Source organism: Rhinopithecus bieti, unplaced genomic scaffold, assembly GCF_001698545.2.
Source record: "Rhinopithecus bieti isolate Rb0 unplaced genomic scaffold, ASM169854v2 scaffold_84002, whole genome shotgun sequence".
NCBI classification, from domain to species: Eukaryota; Metazoa; Chordata; class Mammalia; order Primates; family Cercopithecidae; genus Rhinopithecus; species Rhinopithecus bieti.
The window spans coordinates 639,379-666,833 of NW_016841755.1; the positions used below are offsets into that span (position 1 = coordinate 639,379).

Genomic DNA, 27,455 nt, shown 5'->3' on the forward strand with positions numbered 1-27,455 from the left:
CAGCCAAAGACACAACAAGCCTGTGGCCAAGCTGCTATCTGATGGGACTTGTCTTTTTCTGTTTAATCCTTATTTTATCTTATCTTGTCTTTTTTAATCTTCTTTTTCTTCTTATCACAAAGTATGATTTGTTAGCAGAGACAAACACACATTTTTAAAATGTATCGGCTACTTTGCAAATGATCAAGATAGGAATCTCCATGACATTCCGCAGGAATCCTTGGATCTCTTCCCTGAGAGCACAGTGGTTCTCTTTAGATGTCCAAATAAGGGCTCTGGAGCAGAGGCAGGGGTACAGATTTGAGGAGGTGGGTCCCCTCTTTCCGGCCTCCAGAGGACCCAGGTTTGTACCTTTAACTATCTCATGTTTCAACACAAGGATGGTTTTATCTCAAGCCACTCTTCTCCCCCTCCTAGCGAATGTACTTAGACGCCAGGAGAGGACTGGATCTAGCTGTGTGAACTTAGGCAAGTGACTTGACCTCTCTGGGCCTCGGATTCTGTTCTGTGGAACAGAATCCGGTCAACCTGGGGATATGGTTCCATCTCCCCTGTCCAAGGCTGCAAGGCCCTGAGGGCTGAGGGGCCTCGCTGGCACCCTGTCCTGCAGAGAAGACCCGGGCTTCTGGGATGTCTTTTCCTGAAGGTTATTTCATTAGGTGCCGGGGGCTTTCCTCTCAGAAGTTTATTTTCTCCTGAGACATAAGCAGATGGAGGGGACTTAAGTACTCTGACTCTACTCCTGAATCTCACAGAGACATGCTCAGGAAGTCAGCACAGGTCTCGGTGGCGTCCTGCTGACCACTGCAAAGGTGGCTTCTTATCCATGAAGCTCACACCACCTGTGCCCTGACATTCCATGTGGCTTTGGTTTCTTTCTCTGTCTCCCTCTCTGTTTTTCCTTCTCTCCTTTCTTTCTCTCTCCCTCTCTTTCTCTTTCTTCCTCTCTCTCTCTCCTTCAAAGGGATAGCAATATTTATAAGATTGTTCCGATAAAAAAGCCAAAATCTGTTTTGCTTTATAAATTTCAGCTCTGAAAATTACACAATCACAAAGAAAACAGAAGACATATTCACTGCCCTGGACATGTCAGTTCATCTCTGAGCCTCACTTTCCTCGTCTGTGATCAAAGTGGGAAAGGCAGTTTCTACCTCATAGGCTTGCAGGGATTCAGTGAAGAAATATCTGCACTGGGGGTGGTGTGTGAGGTCCCTCCCTTCTTCTCCTCTGCCTGCCTTGCCTACAGAGCTCTTAGGACACATTCCCTCCCTGGGTTATTTTCTAGGAGGCAGAGTGAGTACTAATATCCATATTTCACAGGTAGAGCAGTGAGCTGCCAAGGGAGGCTTGGCAAACCCAGCTGCTAATGCATGCGGCCTGCCATGCTGAGTGCTATGGGTTTGTATTTTATTAAAAGTGACTTGCCAGAAAATTCTTAGGATTTCCAACTACTCTTTAGCAATTGTTTGCTAGTTCAGTGTTCACACAGAACCTTCAGATATTAAGATTTCAGAACTTCAGATGGACTTTCTAAGACATACAGAAACACAAGGGGAGCATGAACAAATCACTATCCCCCAAAGTTCTTCTCCAACTGAATGGCTGATTTTCTAATTTTCTCATTTTAATTACTACATAACTTACTATTTTCTCATACAAATCCTGTGCTCATGTTGCATTTGTTAATCTGTGGTGAGTCAAGCCCACTTATTAGAGCTGATTATAGTGTGTGCATGTTGTTTATCTGCATATAATCACTTTTAGAGTTCTGCATGCATCCTGTGCTCTAGGAAAAGACTTTGACCTCTCCTCTTAATGTGGTTCTCAAAGATATGAAGTTATAAATTATAAAGATACAAAAAGATCAAAACCAAATGGGGAAGAAGCATGTTGTAAAATTTTAAAGAAGCTATTCCATGCCCTAATATTAACTAAAAAAAAAACTCAAGTTCCATTTTGCTGCAAGATCAAAGCCTTTGAATAAGTTAAAAGGCAGATTGAAATCACAGTTGAAAAATAACAGATACTTGAAGTAAAAATTAACCCGAGGCTTAACAATCTTTCAAAGGAGAATTTTCTCCTTTTTCATGTTCAGAATTATGAGGACAGAAAAGCGATTTGTAATTGCCTAACCTTTCTTGAAAATTCCTTTTGGGGAGAAGGAGAAAATGCCTCCCTCTGCAGCCACACAGGGAAGCTCTGTAGTATAGAATGTGCTTTTCTGTAGCTGCTCCTTTCCCCAATTCTTGATCATAGCATTAAATTGGCAGGACATGTTGGAGGGCACGCACCAGGCGTTACCTTGAATTCTCCTTCACAACCATAGTTAACGACTCCATTGCTGTAACAGAATTGTGGGGAATGCACATTCATACATTGAATGTAAATAATAATTTCATGTGTTTATGTTATATGCAAACAAACAGTGCATCTTCAAAGGTGAATGGGCAATGTATTAGTCTGTTTTCATGCTGCTGATAAAGACATACCTCAGAGTGGGAAGGTTTAATTGGGCTTACAGTTCCACATGGCTGGGGAGGCCTCAGAATCATGGCGGGAGGTGAAAGTCATTTCTTACATGGCAGCAGCAAGAGAAAATGAGGAAGAAGCAAAACCTGAAACGCCTGATAAACCTATTAGATCTTGTGAGACTTATTCACTGTCACGCAAATAGCACAAGAAAGACCTGCCCCATGATTCAATTACCTCCCCATGGGTCCCTCCCACAACATATAGGAATTCTGGGAGCAGCAATTCAAGTTGAGATATGGTGGGAACACAGCCAAACCATAGAATTCCACCCCTGGCCCCTCCAAATCTCATGTCCTCACATTTCAAAACCAGCCATGACTTCTGAATAGTCCCCCAAAGTCTTAACTCATTTCAGCATTAACCTGAAAGTCCACAGTCCAAAGTCTCATCTGAGACAAGGCAAGTCCCTTCCACCTATGAGCCTGTAAAATCAAAAGCCAGCTAGTTACTTCCTAGATACAATGTGAGTACAGGTGTTGGGTAAATATAGCTGTTCCAAATGGGAGAAATTGGCCAAAACAAAGGGATTATAGAGTCCATGCAAGTCTGAAATCCAGGGGTCAGTCAAACTTTAAAGCTCCAAAATGATCTCCTTTGAATCCAGGTCGCATGTCCAGGTTACACTGATGCTAGAGGTGAGTTCCCATGGTCTTGGGCAGCTCTGCCCCTGTGACTTTGCAGGGTACAGCCTCCCTCCTGCCTGCTTTCATGGGCTGGCATTGAGTGTCTGCAGCTTTTTCAGGTGCACGGTTCAAGCTGTCAGTGGATGTACAATTCTGGGGTCTGGAGGACAGTGGCCCTCTTCTCACAGCTCCACTTGGCAGTGCCCCACTAGTGACTTCATGTGGGGGCTCCAGCGCCACATTTCCCTTCTGCACTGCCCTAGCAGAGGCTCTCCATGAGGGCCCCACCTCTGCAGCAAACTTTTGCATGGGCATCCAGGCATTTCCATACATTTTCTGAAATCTAGTTAGAGGTTCCCAATCCTCAATTCTTGACTTCTGTGCACCTGCAGGCTCAACACCACATGGAAGCTGCCAGGGCTTGGGGCTTCCACCCTCTGAAGCCACAGCCTGAGCTGTACATTGGCCCCTTTTAGCTACAGCTGGGGAAGCTGGCACACAGGGCACCAAGTCTCTAGGCTGCACACAGTACAGGGACCCTGGGCCTGGCCCATGAAACCATTTTCTCCTCCTGGATCTCCAGGCCTGTGATGGTCTCTGACATGGTCTGGAGACATTTTCCCAAAGGTCTTGGGGATTAACATTAATCTCCTTACTACTTATGCAAATTTCTGTATCTGGCTTGAATTACTCCCCAGAAAATGGGTTTTTCTTTTCTATCACATAGTCAGGCTGCAAATTTTCTGAACTTTTAAGGTCTGTTTCCCTTTAAAGACTGAATCCCTTTAACCATACCTAAGTCACTTCTTGAATGCTTTACTGCTTTGAAATTTCTTCTACCAGATACCCTAAATCATCTCTCTCAAGTTCAAAGTTCCACAAATCTCTAGGGTAGGGGCAAAATGTCAGGAGTCTCTTTGTCCAGTTCCAAAAAAGTTCCACATCTCTACCTGAGGCCACCTCAGCCTGGATTTTATTGTCCATATTGCTATCAGCATTTTGGGCAAAGTCATTCAATAAGTCTCTAGGAAGTTCCAAACTTTCCATGTTTTTGTGTCTTCTTCTGAGACCTTCAAACTGTTCCAATATCTGCCTGTTACCCAGTTCCAAAGTCACTTCCACATTTTTGGGTATCTTTTCAGGAACAACCCACTCTACTGGTACCAATTTACTGTATTAGTCCATTTTCATGCTGTTGATAAAGACGTTCCCAAGACTGGGAAGGAAAAGAGGTTTAATTGGGCTCACAGTTCCACATGGATGGGGAGGCCTCAGAATCATGGTGGGAGGCAAAAGACACTTCTTACATGGTGGCAGCAAGAGAAAATGAGGAAGAAGCAAACCCCTGATAAACCCATCAGATCTCGTGAGACTTACTCACTATCATGAGAATAGCACAGGAAAGACTGGCCCCTATGATTCAATTACCTCCCCTGAGTCCCTCCACAACATGTGGGAATTCTGGGAGATACAATTCAAGTTGAGACTTGGTGGAGACACAGCCAAACCACATCAGGCAACTTGTGCAATTTTTTTCTTCTGTTGTTACTTAGGATCTTCCTGTGAATATCAAATTCATCATTGAGGGGATGGAAGAGGCTGGCTCTGTTGCCCTGGAGGAACTTGTGGAAAAAGAAAAGAACCGATTCTTCTCTGGTGTGGACTACATCGTAATTTCAGATAACCTGTGGATCAGCCAAAGGAAGCCAGCAATCACTTACGGAACCCGGGGGAACAGCTACTTCATGGTGGAGGTATCCACAGAGAGCAGTGCATGGATGGAGACCTGTGGGGGTTGTGAATGGGAGCGCCAATCCATTCTGGGATCTTGGAGAGGAAGAAAGAAAGCTTTCCGGAGGGCAGAGGCCTTACCTGGGACACACAGCCTCAGGGGATGTGGGATGGGTGCAGAGGTCTTAGGGTTTGGGGAGGTCATGAACCCCCTGACACTTGGAGTGGACGTGGCTGTGTACCTTGTTTTGGAGAGGGGATTCACAGGGGTTTGTGACTCACAAAGCAAAGCTTGGAAACTCTGGCCATGGGATTTGCAGGCAGGTATGGCAGCCACAGGGAGGTAAGCAGACTGCCTGATCAATGCAGGGGCAACTGTACTGTGTCCTGCTCCTGGTGTGGGCCTGCTGGCTGCAGTGGCAGGAAATCTAAGTGCCATGGTTATAGGGAAGGAGAAGGAGCATTGGTGTCGCCCGAGGCCAGTATCTGAATCCTAGCTTCTACCATGCCCAGCCTCGTGCAGGTGACTTCACCTTAAGCCTTGGTTTCCCACCTTGAAAGATGGCACAATAACGCCCCCTCCCAGGATGCTGGGTCATTACATGCAGCCTTTAGTTCAGGTTTGACGCATAGTCAGTTTCCTTCCCCTTTTCTCTTTTTCTAGTAATACAGGCAACCTGTGATAATGCATAAGACTTAGAAAATCCCTCCTGGGGCCGGGCGCGGTGGCTCAAGCCTGTAATCCCAGCACTTTGGGAGGCCGAGACGGGCGGATCACAAGGTCAGGAGATCGAGACCATCCTGGCTAACACGGTAAAACCCCATCTCTACTAAAAAAATACAAAAAAACTAGCCATGCGAGGTGGTGGGCGTCTGTAGTCCCAGCTACTCCGGGAGGCTGAGACAGGAGAATGGCGTGAACCCGGGAGGCGGAGCTTGCAGTGAGCCGAGATTGCGCCACTGCACTCCAGCCTGGGCGACAGAGTGAGACTCCGTCTCAAAAAAAAAAAAAAAAAGAAAGAAAGAAAAGAAAATCCCTCCCGGGTAAACAGCTAATTATTTTATCATTTCAGTCTGTTTTCTCATATAGCAATGTGTAGGCTGATAATCCATGCTCTATCCAATCCCTAGGCAGTTTTGAGATTCAGATGTGAGCACATACACGGAAACATATGGCTATGCATTTGAAAAACAGTGCCTTCTATTTGTCAGATAGGAGGATGCTAAGTCCCAGGGGTATAGGACTGAATAAAATAGTCTCTGCCCTCAGGAAGTTTACTTCTAGTGAGATACAGATACTAAAGAGATGTGGGAGTGACAGAGAAAACAGGAAGCAGGGACTGTCCTCTAGAACCCGCTTTCAGGAAACATGGCTATGAAAAGTGGGACAGAGCTGGGATAATGGCTGGAGGAAGTCCTTGGGAGGCAATAGACAGAGGGAGCAGTTGGAGACCTGGGAGGGAGGGGGAGGATTTTTGAGAACAAAGGCTCTGAGGAGGTGGGAGGGGGCGAGCTCCAGACCCAGGGGAGGAAAGTAACCTCTTTTGTGAGGGCCTTGGGTAGGTAGAGAGCTCCAAGTCCTAGAGTGTCTTCCCTCTTAGCCTCAGTTTTTTTCTGTTTAGCAGGAAGTGAGTGTATCTGCAGTGAAGTGATGGCTTGAAGTGGTCACTTCGGGACAGGGGGAAGAGAACGGATGGGAGGATGAAGAAGGGCCAGGCAATGTTAAGGTCTGGAGTCATCTATCCATGCAAATTGATGGCTTCTGCAGCATGCTCAGTGGCCAGGGACAGAGAAGGCCTCGGAGGGGCAGACTGGCCCTGGGGTTGAGGTTACTCCAGAGGGTTGTGGTGGAGAAAGTAAGGAAGAGCTCGTCAAGGTGTTGAGCAGAGGGGCTGAGGTGATCAATGGTGGTATTCAGGTTGAACAGGGGAAAAAACAAAGGCAGGAGGGCAATGTGGAACATCTTGGAAGGGTCAAGGGACTGACGTCTTGATGAAGACCGAGAACAGGTGGTACAGCAAAGTTACAAGAGAGGAGGAGAGGAGCTGTCATCAGGATGTGAGGCAGCCAGCTCAAGGTTTCAAAGTAAGACCGTCCATACTCCAGAGTAATTTAGCTAGCGTTATTGCCTAGTGAACTGAAAGTCTTAATGCTAAAGTGAATAAACCGAAGATTGCTCTGGACTACATTGAAGATGGAGTGGAACACCGTGAAGACCAGCTGCGCCGGAAGGATGGGAGGGAATGAACCGAAGAATCAACCTGTAGAAATTGGTAACTGATTGGATATGGCATGCATAGGAGAAATCATGCTGGTAGGAAGTAATTGCAGAAGTGGTTGAGTCCAGGTCTAGATCTCCTGAGTTTCAGAAACTGGAAGCATGCTCAAGTGGAATGCGCTGTAAGCACCCCAGAGTTTTAGGTCTGGTGTTTACGTAGAAGGTCAGACCTCCAGGGATGAACATTTAAGGGCATGGAGGTGTTAATAGTATCCCTGCCCTTAAATTATCGTGAGCACCGCATGGTCAGAGATAACCAGGTCCACACATGTTTGTGTCTTTCCACAATGTCAGGCTTTTACTGATGCTATCTCAATAATAAAAGCCACGGGCTCCATGCAGTTTCCAAGGAGGCAATTCTCCTTAGTGCCTCCCATTCACTCAGGAGTCAGAACTGCAGGCACACAGGCTCAAGCTACTCCACAAGGCAGTCGATATTGTAAAGCATACATCGTGCTATACCTAGCCAATATGTGAATGTTATAGACTGAACGTTCCATAACAAACAAAGTAACATTTACCATCAAGAGAGAAGGAGCTGGGCACAGTGGCTCACGCCTGTAATCCTAGCACTTTGCAAGGCTGAGGAAGGTGGATCACCTGAGGTCAGCAGTTCAAGACCAGCCTGCCCAACATGGTGAAACCCTGTCTCTACTAAAAAAATACAAAAAAATTAACTGGGCATGGTGGCGTGCACCTGTAGTCCCACCTACTCGAGAGGCTGAGGCAGAAGAATCACTTGAAGCTGGGAGGCAGAGGTTGCAGTGAGCTGAAATCGTGTCACTGTACTCCTGCCTGGGTCACAGAACAAGATTCTGTCTCAAAAATAATTATAATAAATAATTTAAAAAAAGAAAAGAAAAGAAAAGGGATAGGAAAACAGGTTAATGAACCAGTCCAGGGAGTGTGACATAGACAAAAAGAAATCCTGGCCTGGCCTGGGTGGTCCAGCGGTCTTGTAAGGAAGAGCCTTTGATTTGGGCAGAGCCTTTGGTGGCAGATGCTGGGTTCTTAGCACAAGTGACAGCAGGACCGTATCTGTTAAGTTTTGAACTGCTGACGTCCTGGTTGTTTGATGACTGCCAAGTCCTCTGATGAGAACCAATAGTGGAAGAACGTGTTTGGTTATATCCTTATCCAGCTGGATGCAGTCTTTATTGATCAGGCAGAACACCTAGTCCCTGTTGGCAAAGTGCCTTAGGAAATGTAAGATGGAGTCTTTTTCTAAGACGGAGTCACTCTTATGTCAAGGGTGCTGTATACATAAACACTATCCTGTGAGCTCTTGAAGCCCATGTAGAGGAAGGATGAGCCAAGTATTAAGCTTTAGAGGTGGGAGGAAGAAAAGATGTTATTACAGGAGATATCAATAGAATTGTCCTGCAGGCAAGAAAAAAAGAAGGAGAAGAAAGCTTCTCAGAAACCAAGGGAAGAGAATTTTTCCAGAAAGAGGAGTGATCAACAATATTGGATGAAACCAAAAGGAAGACAGCTGTGTAAACGTCAATTATTTGGCCATGGAGAGCCTCGTGATCTTGGCTAGAATAAAGGTGGTGGAAAAGCTGGGGAATGAGTCACCTTCAGGGTATTCAGGAGATGGTGGGAATGAAGCAATGGACAGCGGGTAGGAACTCCAGTACCCGTGACTGAGAAACACGGAAAGTGAAGTCAGGTCTGGAGGTCGCCTACCTGAGTTCTGAGGGACACATGCAGATATGTATTTCACCACGTGAAATGCTTCCACTAAAGCAACCAAGGCAGGAAGTGTATCTCTTGCCTTTTATCTACTCTACAGGTGAAATGCAGAGACCAGGATTTTCACTCGGGAACCTTTGGTGGCATCCTTCATGAGCCAATGGCTGATCTGGTTGCTCTTCTCGGTAATGCCTTATTTTGTTTCGCTTTTTAGTTGATCAGGGATCAACTAAAAGACAGTTCTATTTGATTCTATGTGCCTCTCCTTGCTTTCTGAACCAGCTCTGTACAAGGGTGTAGATGCTTAGATTTTCCTCCCCTTGGTTAACTGTTCCCTCCACTTATAAGTAAGTCTGCAAAACTCTTCTTCAGTTCCTCCATTTTCTTTTATTGGACATTGTGACACATCCAGCCATACTCAAGGACAAGAGGGCAGAGACTCAAAGGATACAAAAGATTGAGAGGCCACCCTGACTCCCTTATTGCTGCTCCTAGAATGCCGGGCTGGGTGGGGTGTGCTATTCCCAAGCCAGTTGAACCACAAGTTCAACTTTGGTAGACCTGGCATGACTTTTTGACTGACGATAAATCAACCAAGGGGTGATCAAAAGGGAAAGGAACTAAGCGACACACCAGATGAGGCCCTTCCCCCACTTTCTCAAGAGCATCTCGTTTTTCACGACAGACTGGCCCCTCCGCGGACCAGCCCACACCTTGTAGCATGTGGGTTCTGCGTGTGGATGACCAGGTATGTCCTCGCTCTGCCACAGACAACCTGCATGACCTTGGCAAGTTACTTGAGTTCTCTAGTCTTCGATTTCTTATTTGTAAAGGGGCACAATCTTCTATTTACCTAGTATTGCTTTTAGGATGCAAAAAGGTGATGTGTGCAGAGCACTTGTCATGGTGGCTGGAATGCAGCATGTCCTTCAGTGAGTAATGGCCTGCCCTGGCCTGACTCCAGAAATGGCATCAAATACGTCAGCACCACTTGGCTTCATTTTCCAAGGTTGCTGTGGCCCTGAGTGGCACAGCAACGCCGACGAGTTCCCCGATTGTCCTGGTGCTGTCCTTGATTTCCCATGGATTGCTGGTGTGTGCAGTAGGGAGTTGTGTGTTTTTCTCGGGGAGCCTGTTTGCCCAGGCTCAATTCACCTACAGCTCTTCTAGGCATCAGGGCTGCCCATGGTGGGTTCCCAGGGAAGCTAAGGAAGTTTAAACTCCAGGGGCCTCACTTACAGAGCTCCTTCCACAGTCCTGGCAGGGACAATCATCATTTTATATTCATAATTCGGTGTTCTTTTAAAAAAGAGGTTCACACATTACCCATGCTTTAGACTCTGCAAAACCTCGCTGTGCTCCACTTGACATGTATAGCTCCTTTATGCAAATTTCACAACATGGCCCGGGATGGTGGCTCATGCCTGCAATCCCAGCACTTTGGGAGGCCAAGGTGGGTGGATTGCTTGAGCTCAGGACTTCGAGACCAGCCTGGGCAACATGGTGAAACCCTGTCTGTACAAAAAATACAAAAATTAGCCAGGCATGATGGTGTAGGCCTGTAGTCCCAGCTACTTAAGGGACTGAGGCAGGAAGATCACTTGAGCCTGGGAGGTGGAGGTTGCAGTCAGCTGAGACAATCGTGCCACTGTACTGCAGCCTGGGTGACAGAACGAGACCCTTTATCAAAAAAAGAAAGAAATAGAAAAAGCAAAAAAAAGAAAAGTTTAATAATGTGCCCCTTTTGAGCAGGCAAATTGCCAGAAAGCATTTACTCCCTTGGCCTCAGTAGTCCAGGCCATGGTACAATCAGCCCAGATGGCCCAGGTGTTGGAAGAATCTTCTTAAGGTCTTCAGCATCATTTTTAGTTGCACAGCTTTCTCTTTCATTCTCCCAAAGTGAATAATGAAATTTACCTATATTTCTACCATCTATCTAGCTATCCATCCATCCATCTATTATCTATCGATCTATCATCTTTCTATCCATCCATCCAACTATCCATCCATGCATCCATCCATCCATCCATCCATCAATCCATCCAGCTATTATCTATCCATCTATCATCTTTCTATCCATCTATCCATCCATTATCTATCTATCCATCTACCTGTCATCTGTCCATCCACCCAACTATCTATCTATCCATCCACCCATTTATTATCTATCCATCTATCATTTTTCTATCCATCCATCCATCCATCCATTTATCCATCTATCATCTTTCTATCCATTCATCCATCTATCCATCCATCCATCCAGCTATTATCTATCTATCCATCCATCCATTATCTATCATCTATCCATCCATCCATTCATCTATCTATCTATCTATCTATCTATCTATCTATCTATCTATCATCTATCTATCTATTCTTCTATGGCCTTCTAGTTTTCCTGAAATATAGCTCTTGGATGATATTTCCCATGCTTGACAATTGAGACAGAATACACCCAGCCATTTTCCTTTAAAGAGTTTAAATGGTTTCCAGACGAATCAGATAGTACGCAACTCACGATTTTAGGGAGTGGAGGTTAATTTCTGTTTTACCAGAATGAATGTTTTCTTCCCTAGGAACTGCATCTGAAATCTTTAGCAGCACATTTTGCTTTTCCCACAAGCATGACTGCTGCATGGCATCTCTTCAGGCTGTGTGGCTTCAGCCAGGCATAGGATTCCATTCAGCCCCACAAATGCACATTGTTCTGCTAAGGAAGAGTCGGCTCAGGGTCATGAATGAAATTAAAAACGTGGTTTGACTTTCTTTAGTTTTTGATACAAATCAAATAATCAATCCACAGCACAGTAATTTCTGGATTGTGTCCTCTATGTGGTTTTCATATGTTTTGTACAAAAACATAAGGACATAGTGTTGAGCTTTAGTGTTTATCAGATGACAAGCAGGAATTTTGCTTGCTGACAGGCTGGGCTGTAGTGGAGATGCCCGGACTCCCAGGGCCCCCTGATGTCAAGTGAGAGTCGGCTCTGCTCTGTCCACTCCTGCAGGCTGACAATCAGCCATATAAGCTAGTCAGGATGCGGGAATCCATGGGCAGCCCTTGCCTCGTGCAAGCCTCCTAACCTCTCTGTCTCTCTGTGATCATGAACAGGCAATAAACACTAGTGTGTGATAACCTCCACTAGGGTACAAAGCAAAACCAAGTTAGTTCCCTGTCTGAAAAGGGGCTTAATGTGCAGGGGACGTAGAAGCTGCTAAGAGGATACTTGTGTTTACAAATCGAACTCTAACCTTCTGTGGTTTCCCTTTGCAGACACTTTCCTACTCTTTGCATTTCCCTAAAAGCCATAAAACAGAAAAGGCCATTGCCCAATTGCACCAAGCGGCACTTTGTCTTTTTTTTCTTTCTTTTGACAGACGGAGTCTCGCCTCTGTCGCTCCCGCAGCCGCCTGCGAGCGTGCAGTGGCCGATCTCAGCTCACCTGCAACTCCGCTCTCCCTGGGTTTCAACGCCATTCTCCTGCCTCAGCCCTACCCGAGTAGCTGGGACTACACGCCCCGCACATCGCCTGGCTTAGTGTTTTTATATTCTTTAGTACGCAAGACGGGGTTTCATCGGGTTACGCCAGGATGGTCTCGATCTCCTGACCTTGTGATCCGCCCGTCTCGGCCTCCCAAAGTGCTGGGATTACAGGCTTGAGCCACCGCGCCCGGCCACCAAGGGCATTTTTATAAGCACCAAATGATGTTATTTAAAATGTTCAAATCCAAGATGGCTGCTGGGCATGTAGGATTCTGTTTCCTGTGGGCAGTTTTCAAAGGCACCTTCTGCCTTCCCTGCACTTGCCAAGATGGCTGTGGTAACTGCAGAAATGACATCATGTCATGACTGCAAAAGGAAAATGAACAGGATGGGAGGTGACACACTCTTAAGCATAATATTTTCATTCAAATGCTTTCAATACTAAAAAACTAGGGCAAAGAAATATGGAAAATGGGATCTGTGAAGCAGCATTATTTCTGAGTAGCACAGACATCAATGGCTCCCCTTTCCCTGTGATGGTGTTTCAGGCAGGGCTGAAGTGACTGAGTTGCACTCCACAGCTCTCTAATCAGATTTCTCTGCAAGCAAATTAAAAGGGAAAGGAAGGCCAGGTACAGTGGCCTTGATCATGCCACTGCACTCCAGCCTGGGTGGCAGAGCAAGCTCTGTCTCAAAAAAAGGAAAGGAAGAAAGAAAGAAAAGGAAGAAAGGAAGGAAAGGAAGGGAAGGAAAGGGAGGGAGGGAGGGAAAGAACAAAGGAAGGAAAGAAGGAAGGAACGAAAAGGAGAGGAAAGGAAAGGAAAGAAGGAAGGAAGAAGAAAGAAAGAGAAAGAAAGAAAGAAAAAAGGAAGGAAAGAAAGAGAAAGGAAGGAAGGAACTGCTAAGAGGATACTTGTGTTTACACAAGGAAGGAAGGAAGAAAGAAAGGAAAGAAAGAAAAGAAAGAAAGAAAGAAAAGAGAGAGAGAAAGAAAAGAGAGCGAGAAAGAGAAGGTAGGAAGGAAGGAAAAGGCAAATGAGGAAATCCTCTTACTCTTCCTTCTCCCAGTCCAGCAGTAGGGAAGGCTGCTTGTATACTGAGAGAATAAAGTTGTAATTTAAAATGATGCCAAGAACAGAGGGTTGGATTGTTTTACTCGTGAGGTACAGTGCGTGCTTAGAAAGCACGACTCTGCAACTCTGTCCTTACACAGAAGACTGTCAGCAGAAGTTTAGAGACATATGCCCTCAAGAGAAGATCTCATGATTGCATTATCAGTGGGGACTCACTGAGCTGCCCTGGAGACATTTTTGTGTCATTTATATCGGTCTATTTCCTGGCTGCATTTTGCCTTTGATAAGCACTTTCTCCAGAGAGTGGGCAGCATTTACTGAATTTCAACATCTGCTGCTTTTCTAGATATTTAGTGATGGGTTTTTCCACTTGTATTGATCCCTAAACTGTTTCATGAAGAGCATACTAGTATATATAGAGGATTTTGCGGTCATGATGGGATCTCATAGAGTAGACCTGAAGGGTATAATGCTTTTAATTAAAAATGAGTGTTTATTATAATATTGTGTGTGTGTGTGTGTGTGCGTGTAGGGGAAGAGAAGTTGAGAAGAGATGACAATTTTTGGTTTCTCAGGTATGTATGTACGTAGGTGTGTATACATGTACGTGTGTGTGTGTGTATATATATATCTAAGATATCTGCATATCTTAGAATCCAAATCAGATGTGAATTCCTGGGCAGATTTTTGATGCCCACAGCCACTTCCCTGTGGGCTGGATCAACCAGTCCTTTTTCACTGGGGTCTAATGGGCACTGGCTTCTGGCACTTAACTATAAGCAGTTAACCATTTCCCAGCTATATACACACACACACATAAATTTTTTTTTGAGATGGCGTCTCACTCTGTCACCCAAACGGGAGTGCAGTGGCGTGATCTGGGCTCACTGCAACCTCTGCCTCCTGGGTTCAAGTGATTCTCCTGCCTCAGCCTCCCCAGTAGCTGGGACTATAGGTGCCTGCCACAATGCCCTGCTAATTTTTTGTATTTTTAGTAGAAACAGGACTTCACCATGTTACCCAGAATAGTTCTGATCTCCTGACCTTGTGATCTGCCCGCCTCGGGCTCCCAAAGTGCTGGGATTACAGGTGTGAGCCTCCGCGCCCAGCCATATAATTTCTTTTTTGAGACAGGGTCTGACTTTATCACCCAGGCTGGAGTGCAGTGATGTGATCATTACTCACTGCACCCTCTACTTCCTGGGCTCAAGTGATCCTCCCACCTTAGCTTCCCAAGTAGCTGGGACCACAGGCATGTGTCACTATGCCCCACTAGTTTCTGTATTTTTTGTAGAGACGGGGTCTCGCCATGTTGCTCAGGCTGGTTGGGAACTCCTGGGCTCAAGCGATCCACTTGCTTTGACCTTCCAAAGTGCTGGGAGTACAGATGTGAGCCACCGCACCCAGCATGTATTTTAAATGTTTTATAGTGAACGCGTATTACTTTTTAAATCAGCATAAGGTAAAACTAAAAAACAAACCTTGTTTATGTATAAAAGGCATAGCTGAGAACGTGAACGTGATGGAGGTAACTCACTCCGAACTCACTGGTTGTGGGCCCAGGCGTTTTCAGCCTCACCTTTGACAAGGTGAACACTAAAGCAGGGCTGATTCCAGCTGCGTGAACCTGGTGACCAGCTCCTTTCTCTGACAGTCACTTCTTGGATGGAGTTGCTGCCAATGGCTTTGGCCATGGGGACCCAGAGAGTCACAAGGCCTGCTGCAGCCCTGGAGAGTCCTCCCACAGTCTGTGGCTCCAGGACCACAACATTGGCACACGCCTTTCTACCTGGCTTTGTTTGCTGTGTGTGTTTTGTAGGTAGCCTGGTAGACTCATCGGGTCATATCCTGGTCCCTGGAATCTATGATGAAGTGGCTCCTCTTACAGAAGAGGAAATAAATACATACAAAGCCATCCATCTAGACCTGGAAGAATACCGGAATAGCAGCCGGGTTGAGAAATTTCTGTTCGATACTAAGGTATGACCACAGACTGATGGATAAGCTGGAAGAGGCATGAGGCTAGTAGATCATATTTGCCTGCTGTCTAAATCATTGTCTGGTGCTAATCTGCATATCTTAGAATCCAAATCAGATGTGAATTCCTGGGCAGATTTTTGATGCCCACAGCCACTTCCCTGTGGGCTGGATCAACCAGTCCTTTTTCACTGGGGTCTAATGGGCACTGGCTTCTGGCACTTAACTATAAGCAGTTAACCATTTCCCAGCTATGTTTTCCAAAGCTGTTTATTAACCTAAATCCCACGCCAGCCTTCAGCCGGTGAGCTGGACTTCTTACCTTTTCAAAGACCAAGAAAAGTCTGAGATGATTCCAGCTCCAAGACCTGTAACTGTTCATTTTTCCAGACAAAACCAAGAGCCTTAGGGTCTAATCTGTAAGTGAATACATCATTGCCTCAGTGGACTAAGTAAACACAAAGCCGAAAACATTCCTTACTGGCAAATTTAGAATTGTTTTGCTTTTCTCCTCCTTCTCTTTCTGGGCAGCATGCTTGCCTGACAAGGTGTTCGGTAGCAGGGCTGGTTCCTGGGGAAGGGGCCAAGAGGGGGAACAGCAAGCTGAAAAGAAGCAGTAGAGTGAATTATTACAAAGCAGGCGTCTTCCTGCAGACCAGCTCGAGGATGGCCAGAAGAAGAAAGAAAACTGGCTCAAACATGTGGAGAGTTCTTTGATGTCTTCTGAATAAGAAAATGCTTTCATTATATAAGTTATTATTGTAATGATTGAGGTTAGAAATTTATAATTGAACCACATTTCTGAAGGGGCCCGTTTGTCTATGGCCATTCCACCCTGAACGTGCCCGATCTCGTCTGAAAGGACCCCTTTGCCATTTGTTCACTGAAAACTGCAAATCTTGGGCAAAGAGGGACACTCATCAGTGGGGAGCATCTTGGGTAGGCGAAGGCATCTGAAGACAGCAGAGAGTTTGTGCCCTGAGGGAAAAGTCCTTGCGTCAGACACAGCTGAGTAAGGTGACAGTTAACGTGTCCTGAATGGTGTCTCAGAGAGACAGACAGTGGTAACACAAGCAACCCAGTTCTGGGGTCTAATTAAGCATCCTTTGGATAATTTTATTTTAATATAGGAGGAGATTCTAATGCACCTCTGGAGGTACCCATCTCTTTCTATTCATGGGATCGAGGGCGCGTTTGATGAGCCTGGAGCTAAAACAGTCATACCTGGCCAAGTTATAGGAAAATTTTCCATCCGTCTAGTCCCTCACATGAATGTGTCTGTGGTGGAAAAACAGGTAACAAATGCTTATTGTCATTCTGCCTAGTAACATGGTTTCTTAATCCTGCATATCACTGTTTAGTGAGCAGTGAGGTTGCTACCATTGGAGTATCATTTTTTTCTAATACAAGAGGAGTGGAACAAACGTCAAGAAACCAATATTGCCCAGTGCAGTGACTTGTGCCTGTAATCCTGGCCAAGGGATTTGAGAGGCCAAGGCTAGAGGATCCCTTGAGCCCAGGAATTCAAGGCTGCAGTGAGCTATGATTGCACCACTGCACTCCAGCCTGGGTGACAGAGCGAGACACTGTCTCTTAAAAAAAACAAACAAAAAGAACCCAATCTTTTTCCTCAAGTATATGCAATTACAGCAGTCAGGTAAATAACCATTTGAAGCTAGAGTGCTAGGAAAATTTGAAAGTTAGATGGTAGATATAAAAGCAAGATTGGTTTACACATAGATGGAGTAGGGACCTGCCTATGCTTGGACAGAGGCAGAAGGTCTCAGGCTTCAATCATTAGATCTTCATGATGTCTGAAATCAACACTTTGGAAGCAGCCATTTTAAGGAAAATGTTTTCTGGAAGGAGTTACGTGTCCAATTACCAACCAATCATCAATTTGCCTCAAGTTAGTTTAACAGAAAGTAGGCTCTTGAATGAATGAACTAAAAAAATACTTATCCCAACCGTCAGTCTTTCTCCATTCCATTATCACTCTTTATTGTCTTGTTAGCACTAATTACATTCTAACATAGTCTCTCTTTCTCCCTCCCTGCCTCCTCCCCTCCTCCCTTCCCTCCCTCCCTCCTTCCTTCCTTCCCTGCTTCTCTCCTGCCCTCTCCTTCCTCCCTTTTCCCTTCCCTCTCCTCCCCTTTCCTTTTTCTTCCCTCCTGTTCCTTCCTCCTGCCCTCCTTCCATCCTTCCTTCTCCTTTCCCCATCCCCTCCCCTCTCTATCCCCTCCCCCTCCCTTCCCTTTCCTTTTCTCTTTCCCTCCTTCCTCCCTTCCCTTCCTTCTTTTTGGAGGTGCTACCCCTTTTTCTCATGACATATAAACTCCATGAGGGCAGGGCCTTCCTTGTCTTGTTCACAGCTGTATCCACAGCACCTAGAACAGTCTCTGGGACATGACACATGTTCTATAAATGTGTGTTGAAGTAATTAATGGAAGAAATTTGAGTATGGCACCTTCCTGGGAGGCTCTCCACAGTAATAATGAGAAAAGAGTAGAAGGGGAGAGAACGAGGCTGAAATGAGCCTCCTCCATAGTTGAGCCTGGAGTTGCTCCCACATCTTGGAAATTTCCAAATGCTTAATGCTCCCAAATCACTCAGAGGGTACTGAGGAGTCCTAAAAGAGGACGATTCAAAAGAGAAGACCTGCTGTGTTAGGCTTCATCACTTTCAACAGGCAATGCTCCAGCACCTCCGTGTATGAGACGCTGTGGTTGGAAGGGGGTGGGCTGGGGCCAGGATTGCAGGGAGGAGGATAGAGGGGAATCTCCCTCTGGGTGCAGCCCAGGGTTTCCTGCTCTCCGCACTGAAGAAGGATCTCACTCTCGCCCCCTGGCAGAGCAAAGGAAAAATCACAACACTTGCATGTGTCAGGTTAAGGCCTTCAGTTTCTTGATGGAAGAGACTATATTAACTGTATTAATGAGTTTCTTGATGGAAGACTATATTAACCGTATGAGAGAATAACCTGACCCTTTCTCTTATTATTGAAAACGTCACCTTTTAGGTGACACGGCATCTTGAAGATGTGTTCTCCAAAAGAAATAGTTCCAACAAGATGGTTGTTTCCATGACTCTAGGACTACACCCATGGATCGCAAATATTAACGACACCCAATATCTCGCAGCAAAAAGAGCCATCAGAACAGGTGGGACCTTAAGATCTTCTGACTGGCCAATCTGCACTGGGACTCAGGAGTGGTACCTGCGGGACCGTGGGTAAAGCAGACACTTTTAAAACTCAGAAATCAACTCTTCTTTTAATATAGAGGACATTGTTGAATGCATGTCATGTGCAGGGCAAGCTATACACGGCCATCTCAAGTCATCCTCCCAGTGGCCTTCCCCATCTAACAGAGGAATAAATGCAGGTTTACAGACATGAAGTATTTTGCCAAAGGGTGCCCAGCTCACAAGTGGCAAAACCTGTGTTCAAATTTAAGTCTGGAGACCTGAATTTTGGGGAAAATGATGCATTAGAAAACCTTCAAACCCCCTGATACAAAACTCATAGAAATGTTGGCCAACATGTAAAAACATCCTTTCAAAACACAGATTAGGCCAGGTGTGATGGCTCAATCTTATAATCCCAGCAGTTTGGGAGGCAGAGGCAGGAGGATCACTTGAGCTCAGGAGTTCGAGACCAGCCTGGGCAATATGGTGAGATCCCCCCATCTCTACAAAAAATATAAAAATTAGCTGGGCGTGGTGGCATGCGCCTGTAGTGCCAGCTACTCAGGAGGCTGAGGCAGAAGGATGGCTTGAGCCCAGGAGTTTGAGGCTGCAGCAAGCTGTGATCATGCCACTGCACTCCAGCCTAGGGGACAGAGTGAGACCCTGTCTCAAAAACAAAAAACAAAAAAACATAGCTTAGCTTGTACGACATCAGAGGAAATCCTTTAGGATTGAAAATGAAGAACCTAAACTCTAGGGGAGTGAATAAGCAGACCCTGGGCTGGCCTTCCGGGGTCTGCTCTTCCTGGTCACAAAGAGACTGGAACTTTAACGGCCTTGGGCCAGAGTGAGGCAGGAAGTTGAAAAGGAGACCCACTATACGCAGGCAGGGCATCCCCGGAAAGCCACACCTATCCTGCGTGTGTGCGTAAGCTTGACTGCCTTTGCTTGGACGTTGGATGGACACAAGGTCTCCCCTGAGAATTTTTAACCATGGACCCTTGCTCCTGTGGGTTTGGGTGTTAAATTTTTAGCTAGTGCATGGTCTGGTTCTCGCTAGAGCCATGGCTGGACTGCCTGCTGATGCAAGCACGGCATTACCCAGGAGGACACAGCCCCAGGCAGGCCAAGGAGATTCCACAGGAGCTTCCTGGAGATGAGCTCGCTGTATACAATTGCAAAACACACGAGAAACCCAATTCCAGTGTGTCTGACCCTAAAGCCAGTGGTCTCTTCACAATGCCGCATTGCTTCCCCAGAAGGCAGCACAGCTCCATTTCGAACTTCTTTGGTGGTGCCTGTTTTAATTCCATGCATTTCAAGGTCCTGGGTAGAGCCATGTGCTGGGCTGAGCAGAGGGCGTGTACTTGGGTGCTGGTTGTGCATCAGGGAGTAGGGACACCCAGTCTCTTTGGCATCTGCACCAGGAGGGGGACCCTGCCAACAATAGCAGAATGGGGGCTCTTCCCAAAGCAGGGAGTTCTAGGTCTCTCCAAAAGCTAGGTGGAAAAGCAGTGGCATGCATTTTGGTAGACCTATGGCATCCTATTATAGATGATACCTGAGGCCACATTGGCTAATGGTGGCAAAGCTGGAAAGGGAAGCCCAGATCTCCTTGAAGCACTAACTCTCTCTCTTGGGCTTATCAGTACAAGGGACACAGACATGGAAAACTAGAGAACAAGTCCAAGACAGGGAGCCATGCTTCTTTCCATCACCATTCCTGCTGCCCCCACCCTTAGCAGGTATTTTGCCAGTAATCTTTAGGATTGAAGAAATGTCATGGCAGCTGAAGAGAGGTGTGTGTTTGAAATACCCCAGTTGACAACAATAAATAAATCTGAAATAGCCTTTCAGGAATGTATAAGACACCTTTCGGTCTGTTTGGTGCTAAACTGGTTCTACTAACAAGGTACGTGACTTCGATTCACGTCCACGTCTTGCTGTGTGTGTAAAGAAGAGGTGACATGTTCTCTCCGGTTTCTTTGTTTCATTTTTCATCCCACTGCATCACTGGCAGCATGTCCTCTAAGCTAGAAGGTTTGAAATAATCTCTTTCTAAAACCTAGGATAGCAGTTAAAACTGTTTTGTGCAATACTTTGAAAATTGCCAGAAACATTGTGACATTTGAGTGATAGTACAGCTACTGGCATATCTGTCACCAAAAAATCCAAAGAAGTCCCACTTCCATAATATTTAATTCATGAAGAAACAATAAAGGTAGGCACATTGTCTTGTGTTGTGCCAAACATGCACGACCTCTTGCAATCACAAGATAACATCAGACAAACCCCAGAAGGAGGGATATTTTACAAAACTACCAAGTGATAAGCTTCAAGATCGTCAAGGTCGTGAAAGACAAGGAAATACTGAGAAACGTCCACAGCATACAAGAAACTAAGAAGCAATAATAAAAATGCAGTGTGGATTCGGGATCAGATCCTGGAATGGAAAAAGGGAAAGACGGGTGAAATCGAAAGCTGGAGTGGAGTTAACAACATTGAACCATTGTCAGTTTCCTTGTTTTGATCATTTTGCAATAGTTGCATGAGACGTTCACATTAGGGAAAGCAGAGTAAGAGATAGATGGGAGCTCTCTCTCTACTATTTTTGCAACTTTTCTAAATGCTAAACTTTTCTAAAATTAGTTCAAAATAAAATTTTTATTTACAATTTTATTTATTTATTTATTTAGAGACAGAGTCTCGCTCTGTCACCTGGGCCTGAGTGCAGTTGCAGGATCTCGGCTCATTGTAACCTCCATCTCCCACGTTCAAGCGATTCTCCTGCCTCAGCCTCCCGAGTAGCTGGGATTACAGGCATGTGCCACCATGCCCGACTAATTTTTGTATTTTTAGTAGAGACAGGGTTTCACCATGTTGGCCAGGCTGGTCTCAAACTCCTGACCTCAAGTGATCCGCACACCTCAGCTTCCCAAAGTGCTGGGATTACAGGCGTGAGCCACCACACCTGTCTCTTAAAATCTTTTTTAAAGTAGGTAATTGTGAAAGAGACATCCATAGTTTTCTTCTTGACTCTAGCGTCTGTCTTAGAATATAATTGCATGATATCAAGGGGCCTCCTTACCCCAGGAACCAAATCTAATGGTAAAGAAAGAAAGATTAACAACAAAAAGAGGGAGGAAGGCAAAGGAGGCCCTGCCCTTGAGGAGCTTACTGGGGGCCGTCTTGTCCTTACCCTGTTCAAATGCCTTCTTTTCCTGTTTCAGTGTTTGGAACAGAACCAGATATGATCCGGGATGGATCCACCATTCCAATTGCCAAAATGTTTCAGGAGATTGTCCACAAGAGTGTGGTGCTAATTCCGCTGGGAGCTGTTGATGATGGAGAACACTCACAGAATGAGAAAATCAACAGGTCAGTTGATGCCTGTGCAATGTGCCTCTCTCTTCTTCCTTTACTGCACACACCCGGGTCTACACATGGGTGACCTCCTGTTCAATTTATGTGAGAATGGAAAATCGTACAGACTGGGGGCTTAAACAACAGACATTGATTCCTCACATTTCTGAAGCCTGGATGCCCTAGATCGGGTGCCAGCCCATTTGGTTCCTGGTGGGTGCCGGCTGTCTTCCTGGCTGTCCCTGTGCTCACATGGTGGGGTTAGGTGGCTCTGGTGTCTCATTCTCTTTCTATAGGGGCACCAGCCCCACTGGATTAGGACCCCCATTTTGACCTCATTTAACCTTTATCATCTCCTCCAGGCCCTGTCTCCAAATACAGACACACTGAGGGGTTAGGGCTTCAACACAGAACTCTGAGGAAACACAAATGTTAAGTGCATAACAAAAAAGGCTATTTAGGAATGTTTGCTGTATGCGCTACTGGCAGATACTACAAGCTCTCCTAAGCCTCCCAGACTAGTGACAAACAAGAAATTGTTTGACCCTGATATCCATGTCATGTCGGTGATAAGAAATCAAGGAAAATTGACTTTTAGATTTGAGTCTAGGATTGATTCTCATCTCCTTAATAATAATAATGCATTTTTCACATAGAACTTACTAAGTGCCTTTCATACTGGGATCTCAGAAGTATGTTAAATAATTTAGATGGAATTTATAACATCAAATCTTCCTGTCTAAATGACAGAATATTTTTCCTCCTTCATTTGAATGGAAATTGTAACAAAATTTCTCTTTGTTTTTCCTCTTCTTAGGTGGAACTACATAGAGGGAACCAAATTATTTGCTGCCTTTTTCTTAGAGATGGCCCAGCTGCATTAATCACAAGAACCTTCTAGTCTGATCTGATCCACTGACAGATTCACCTCCCCCACATCCCTAGTCAGGGATGGAATCTAAATATCCAGAGAATTTGGGTCTAGTATAGTACATTTTCCCTTCCATTTAAAATGTCTTGGGATATCTGGATCAATAATGAAATATTTCAAAGGCACAGATGTTGGAAATGGTTTAAGGCCCCCCACTGCACACCTTCCTCAAGTCACAGCTACTTGCAGCAACTTGATTTCCCCAAGTCCCGTGCAGTAGCCCCAGGATTGGATTCCTTCTAACCTTTTAGCATGTCTCCGACCTTGCAATTCGATTGGCATAATCACTCCGGTTTGCTTTCTAGGTCCTCAAGTGCTCATGACACATAATCATTCCATCCAATGATCGCCTTTGCTTTACCACTCTTTCCTTTTATCTTATTAATAAAAATGTTGGTCTCCACCACTGACTACAATGATTTCCCCGTGGATTCATTTTCAGAGAAGTTACTAAAGCATGGTACTATATTAACCTCTTGCCTCCCCTTCATTTATTTTTTCCCACTTCTTGAAAAGTTCTGAAGCTGAAATGATCAATATTCATACCCGTATGCCATTTGGGAGTCCTTGTGCAAAGATGAGTATTTTTTTTTTATTCCAAGCTTCTTTACCTTTCCTGAGATTGATGCCACCTTGTCAGCTTCTCTGCCTCCCGTTCCTTCTTCCTGTCCCATCAGAAAAGGCCCACTCTCTCTCTCTCCAACATCTGTGCACATGCTGCACCATAGCAGAATTAATCCTGATAGAATTTCTCTCACCGCATTGAAATTTTACTCAATGACAACATCTAAATTGCTCAAAGCTTTTAATAGCATCAGTTTTAGATAGAGAACTAATCAACCCTGACATCAGTAACACATGCTAAATTTAAAGCCATCAGCTAATGCTGCATCCATTAATCATTTTAGTTAACCATCTTGTTTGGCTTGATTGGATTTGATGGTATAAACAACAACAACAAAAAACTCATTTTTCTACAGTTGAGTGTATATAAACAAATCAATATGAGTTTATGATTTAAATCACATTAATGGAGAATAATTTAGGGGCTTATTAACATTTTTTCTATTATGACTCCAAATAAAAACAAAGCAAAACACATTTGTGTACAACTTTTTTACATCACTCTGTTGGTTCTTGAGATGTCAGTTTAAAAACGTGCTGCACCACCTTTAAAAGGACTGGAGCAGGCAGTCAGTGATTCCGTTCACCTTGATTCTAGTCACAGAAGTGGACCCAACTAGTTGTGGGTATTTGTGAAGGATTCAACCTAGTTGTGGGTATTTGTGAAGGATTCCAGTTAGTGTTTGCTTTGGAAGCAGGAGGCTTCAAGCCACCACATCTCCAGTTCTATAGAATATCAAGTCCTCTTTACAGAACAGCGGCAGGTGTTTGGTATTTTGTGCTATTAAGTGTAGTTTGTGCTCATCTAATTATGCAGGGTTTCGTGTTGTTTCTCGATTCTGTTGAATCTACCTGATGTATTTGGCATTGCAGCTAAGGACTAACAGTGCAAGAGATTTAGAGTCGTCATGTTAGTCCATTAACAAAAGTTTATTATAAAATACACTGTAAGCATTTCTGACTAATGTACCATAAGATTTAAGAAGTCACCGAACAACACAATGTATTCGCTGATCTTCATTCCTGCTGAATCTTTCTGAGACCAGCAGTGTCTCAGTTAATTATTACATTGCTGCCAGGAGAGAAAGGGAGGAGAATGAATAGTTGTGGAGGTTGTAAAATCTAGGATATTCCAACCCTGGATTGCCAGAGTTCAGAGTCCATGTTTTTCTGTCACCCAGGGCAGCATGGGTCTCCCCAGCTCTTCCCTCCTGGTTTTCCACTCAATTCTGAGCCCTGCGGTTAACCTACCCTGATGTGGGAGTCAGAAAGGAGTATATTCCAAGTTCCTTATACTCAAAGGGATAAGAGAAAGCTACTCAGTTGTTAGTTATTCAGGCATATTAACCAGTTATACGGAGGCAAAAAGTTAAGGCAGAAAGAAATCAAAATATTTGTTTTTTTAACATTTTAATGACGAAATATATGCACATGGACAAAAACGATCACCCAGTATAGTTGGGGATACATTGTGACATGCCCTTTGGGGGGGACTTTACTGTATTGGAGGAGGGCAACGTATCTGGCTTGTTAGTAGATGTAGTGTATTAAAGCGTAACTATTGTGATGAGGTTTAGGGGTTAGGAATATCATTTGGGTTTGGTAGGTGCTCTTCTGGAAAACAATGAAGCTGGGAATGTTTCTGGCTTTCTGTTGTATTAATAAAAATAAAACGTACTGGCCTGGAAACTTTGGTGATTGTGCGCCAGACAGCACGAGAGCCCTGGTCAGTGACACTGTCCTTTGCGCTTGCTGCTGGGAGAAGGGAGTGAGCGAGGGCTCTCTTGAGGGCTTGCTCCCGGCCACTTCTCACTGTTCACACTCATGCTGGGGACTCGTTGGCCTTTGTACTCGCCAGATGCCCATGACTCCCAGCCCAGCCCCCTCTTCTGAGAACCAGGCCCACACGTCTTCCTGCCCATTTCCCATCTGAAACTACTCACCTAGTACAAAAACTTCCATCCATTCCCTGAGCCTGTTTCCCCTCTGGTGCTCCCTACCTTAGTAACTGGGCCATTGGCTAGTTGATAGCAGAGCCCTGTACCGTCTTCCACACTTCCCTCTCTTTCCAATCCAATTCAGTATCAAGGCCAGTCCAGCCCGTTTCTCAAAAGCCACCACTTCCTTCTAGTTCTACTGTCACCTCGCATAGCTCATAAGCCAACACTCTTAACTTTTGCTGGGTTATTGCAGAAGCCCCTAACCAGCCTCTGCCTACACGACAGCCCCTCTCACTGTATGTGCCACGCTGCAGTCGGCTTGTCCCTCTCACCCTGCTTAAAGCTCTCAACTGGCGATATGGTCTGAAGATGAAGTTAGACATCCCAAGAAGGTCTACAAGTCCTGTACAACTTGGTCTCTGCTTACTCTTCTGGCTCGCTCTGCTGTCACTAGATATGCCCTGATAACCCCATCCTTCAAATTCTTCCAGTTTCGCAAACATCTAAGAGCTTCCCTGCCTCAGAGCCTTCTCAGAGTCTCTCCCTCCTCCGGCAACACCCTTACAACCCCCTTGGTCTCGCTAATACCCCTCCCTCCACATTATTCTTCAAATCTTGGTTTAGTTGTAATTTTTCAGGGGAGCTTTTTCTTATTCCTCATGAGTAAGTGAGGTGTCCCTATTATGCTACCATAGTCTCCATAGTTCTTTGTAGCATTTATTATCATTGTCATTAAATACATAGTCATGTACCATATACTGACAATTTGGCCAAGAAACATATATGACAGTGGTCCCATAAGATTACAATACCATATTGTTACTGTACCTTTTTCTGTGTTTACATACATACTTACTACTGTGTTGTAACTGCCTATAACATTCAGTACAGTAACACACTGCACAGGTTTACAGCCTAGGAACAATAGGCCACATCATACCGCCTAGGTGTGTAGTAGGCTACGCCATCTAGGCTTGTGTGGGTACACTCTAGGGTGGTTGAAGATGTCCAGGGACACATTTCTCAGTATCCCTTTTAAGTGATGCATGATTGTATTTCTACAATTTAAAAACTGCCAGCTCTCCTGCTAGACTGTAACATCTTTACAGGCAGAGATGATGTCTGTTTCATCTATCGTGGTGTCTTGAAAGTTCCAGGCATACTGCATGTCATCAGGAAACATTTTAAATGCTGAAATGAATGATTTCAACATTTATATCATCCTTTCTCATGCTGCAATGCACACTCATGATTTCTGTGCATCTCTCTCCCTCCTATTAAACTTCAAGCTCTATAATATCAGAGACCATGTCCTACTAATCTCTGCATTTCAGGCATCCAGTGGGGTGTGCTGCACACATTAGGTGATCAGTATGATTGCTAACATCTTCCTCTTGACTCTGCAGCTGCGATTTTTGGGGTCTTCCCTACCAGGTGTGCTATACCCTTCCTGGACTTCTCTTGTCTTTATGCTCTCCACTTCACATTGTTCCTAGTTTGAAACCTTCTTGGAGCAGCTAGTGCTGGGGAGAAGCACAGAAAACAAGCCATGCAGAGGTGTCAATAGCTAATAACTGTTCAATGTGTTAGGCTTCCCAGCAGTGCTTGTATCTTACCAGGGGCCACACCTTCATTCAGAGGCCACAAACCAGAAGCCCAGGAGCCCTGCACTGGCTCCCTCACCCCCGCTGATGTGGCTTTCACGATGTCCTAAGCACTTTTGAATGGGAAGCCAACATTCCCAAACTGGAATATTTCACACACACACACACACACACACACACACACACGATTCCTCTTGAGCAATCAGAAGACAGAGTTAGATGACACTGCTCTGCCATTCCTGCAGGTGACAAGAAGTTAAGCTGAGGAGATTACGAAGCCCAGCACCTGACCCTTAAGGCATGCTCAACAAAGTTCTTAGAAGAAGCAGAGTAAGGAGAAAGCTCACCAAAGAAAACAAATGCTATTTTATCTGGCTTCTCACTTCTACAGATATCTGTCTTCACTTAAAAACA

At 45.1% G+C, this 27,455-nt stretch overlaps 1 protein-coding gene across 3 annotated transcripts in view; it reads left to right on the plus strand.

Moving 5' to 3' along the window:
* Positions 1-23,289, plus strand: part of CNDP1 (carnosine dipeptidase 1) — a 52,071-nt gene extending 28,782 nt beyond the window's left edge. For all 3 annotated transcript variants that reach the window (XM_017866131.1, XM_017866133.1, XM_017866130.1), the window contains exons 6-12: positions 4,709-4,909; positions 8,960-9,044; positions 15,236-15,396; positions 16,524-16,688; positions 18,413-18,554; positions 21,810-21,957; positions 22,760-23,289. In XM_017866131.1, the coding sequence (XP_017721620.1) occupies positions 4,709-4,909; positions 8,960-9,044; positions 15,236-15,396; positions 16,524-16,688; positions 18,413-18,554; positions 21,810-21,957; positions 22,760-22,826 (969 nt within the window). In that variant the 3' untranslated portion in view covers positions 22,827-23,289. The remainder of the gene's footprint in view (positions 1-4,708; positions 4,910-8,959; positions 9,045-15,235; positions 15,397-16,523; positions 16,689-18,412; positions 18,555-21,809; positions 21,958-22,759) is intronic.
* The last annotated feature ends 4,166 nt before the right edge of the window (positions 23,290-27,455 follow it).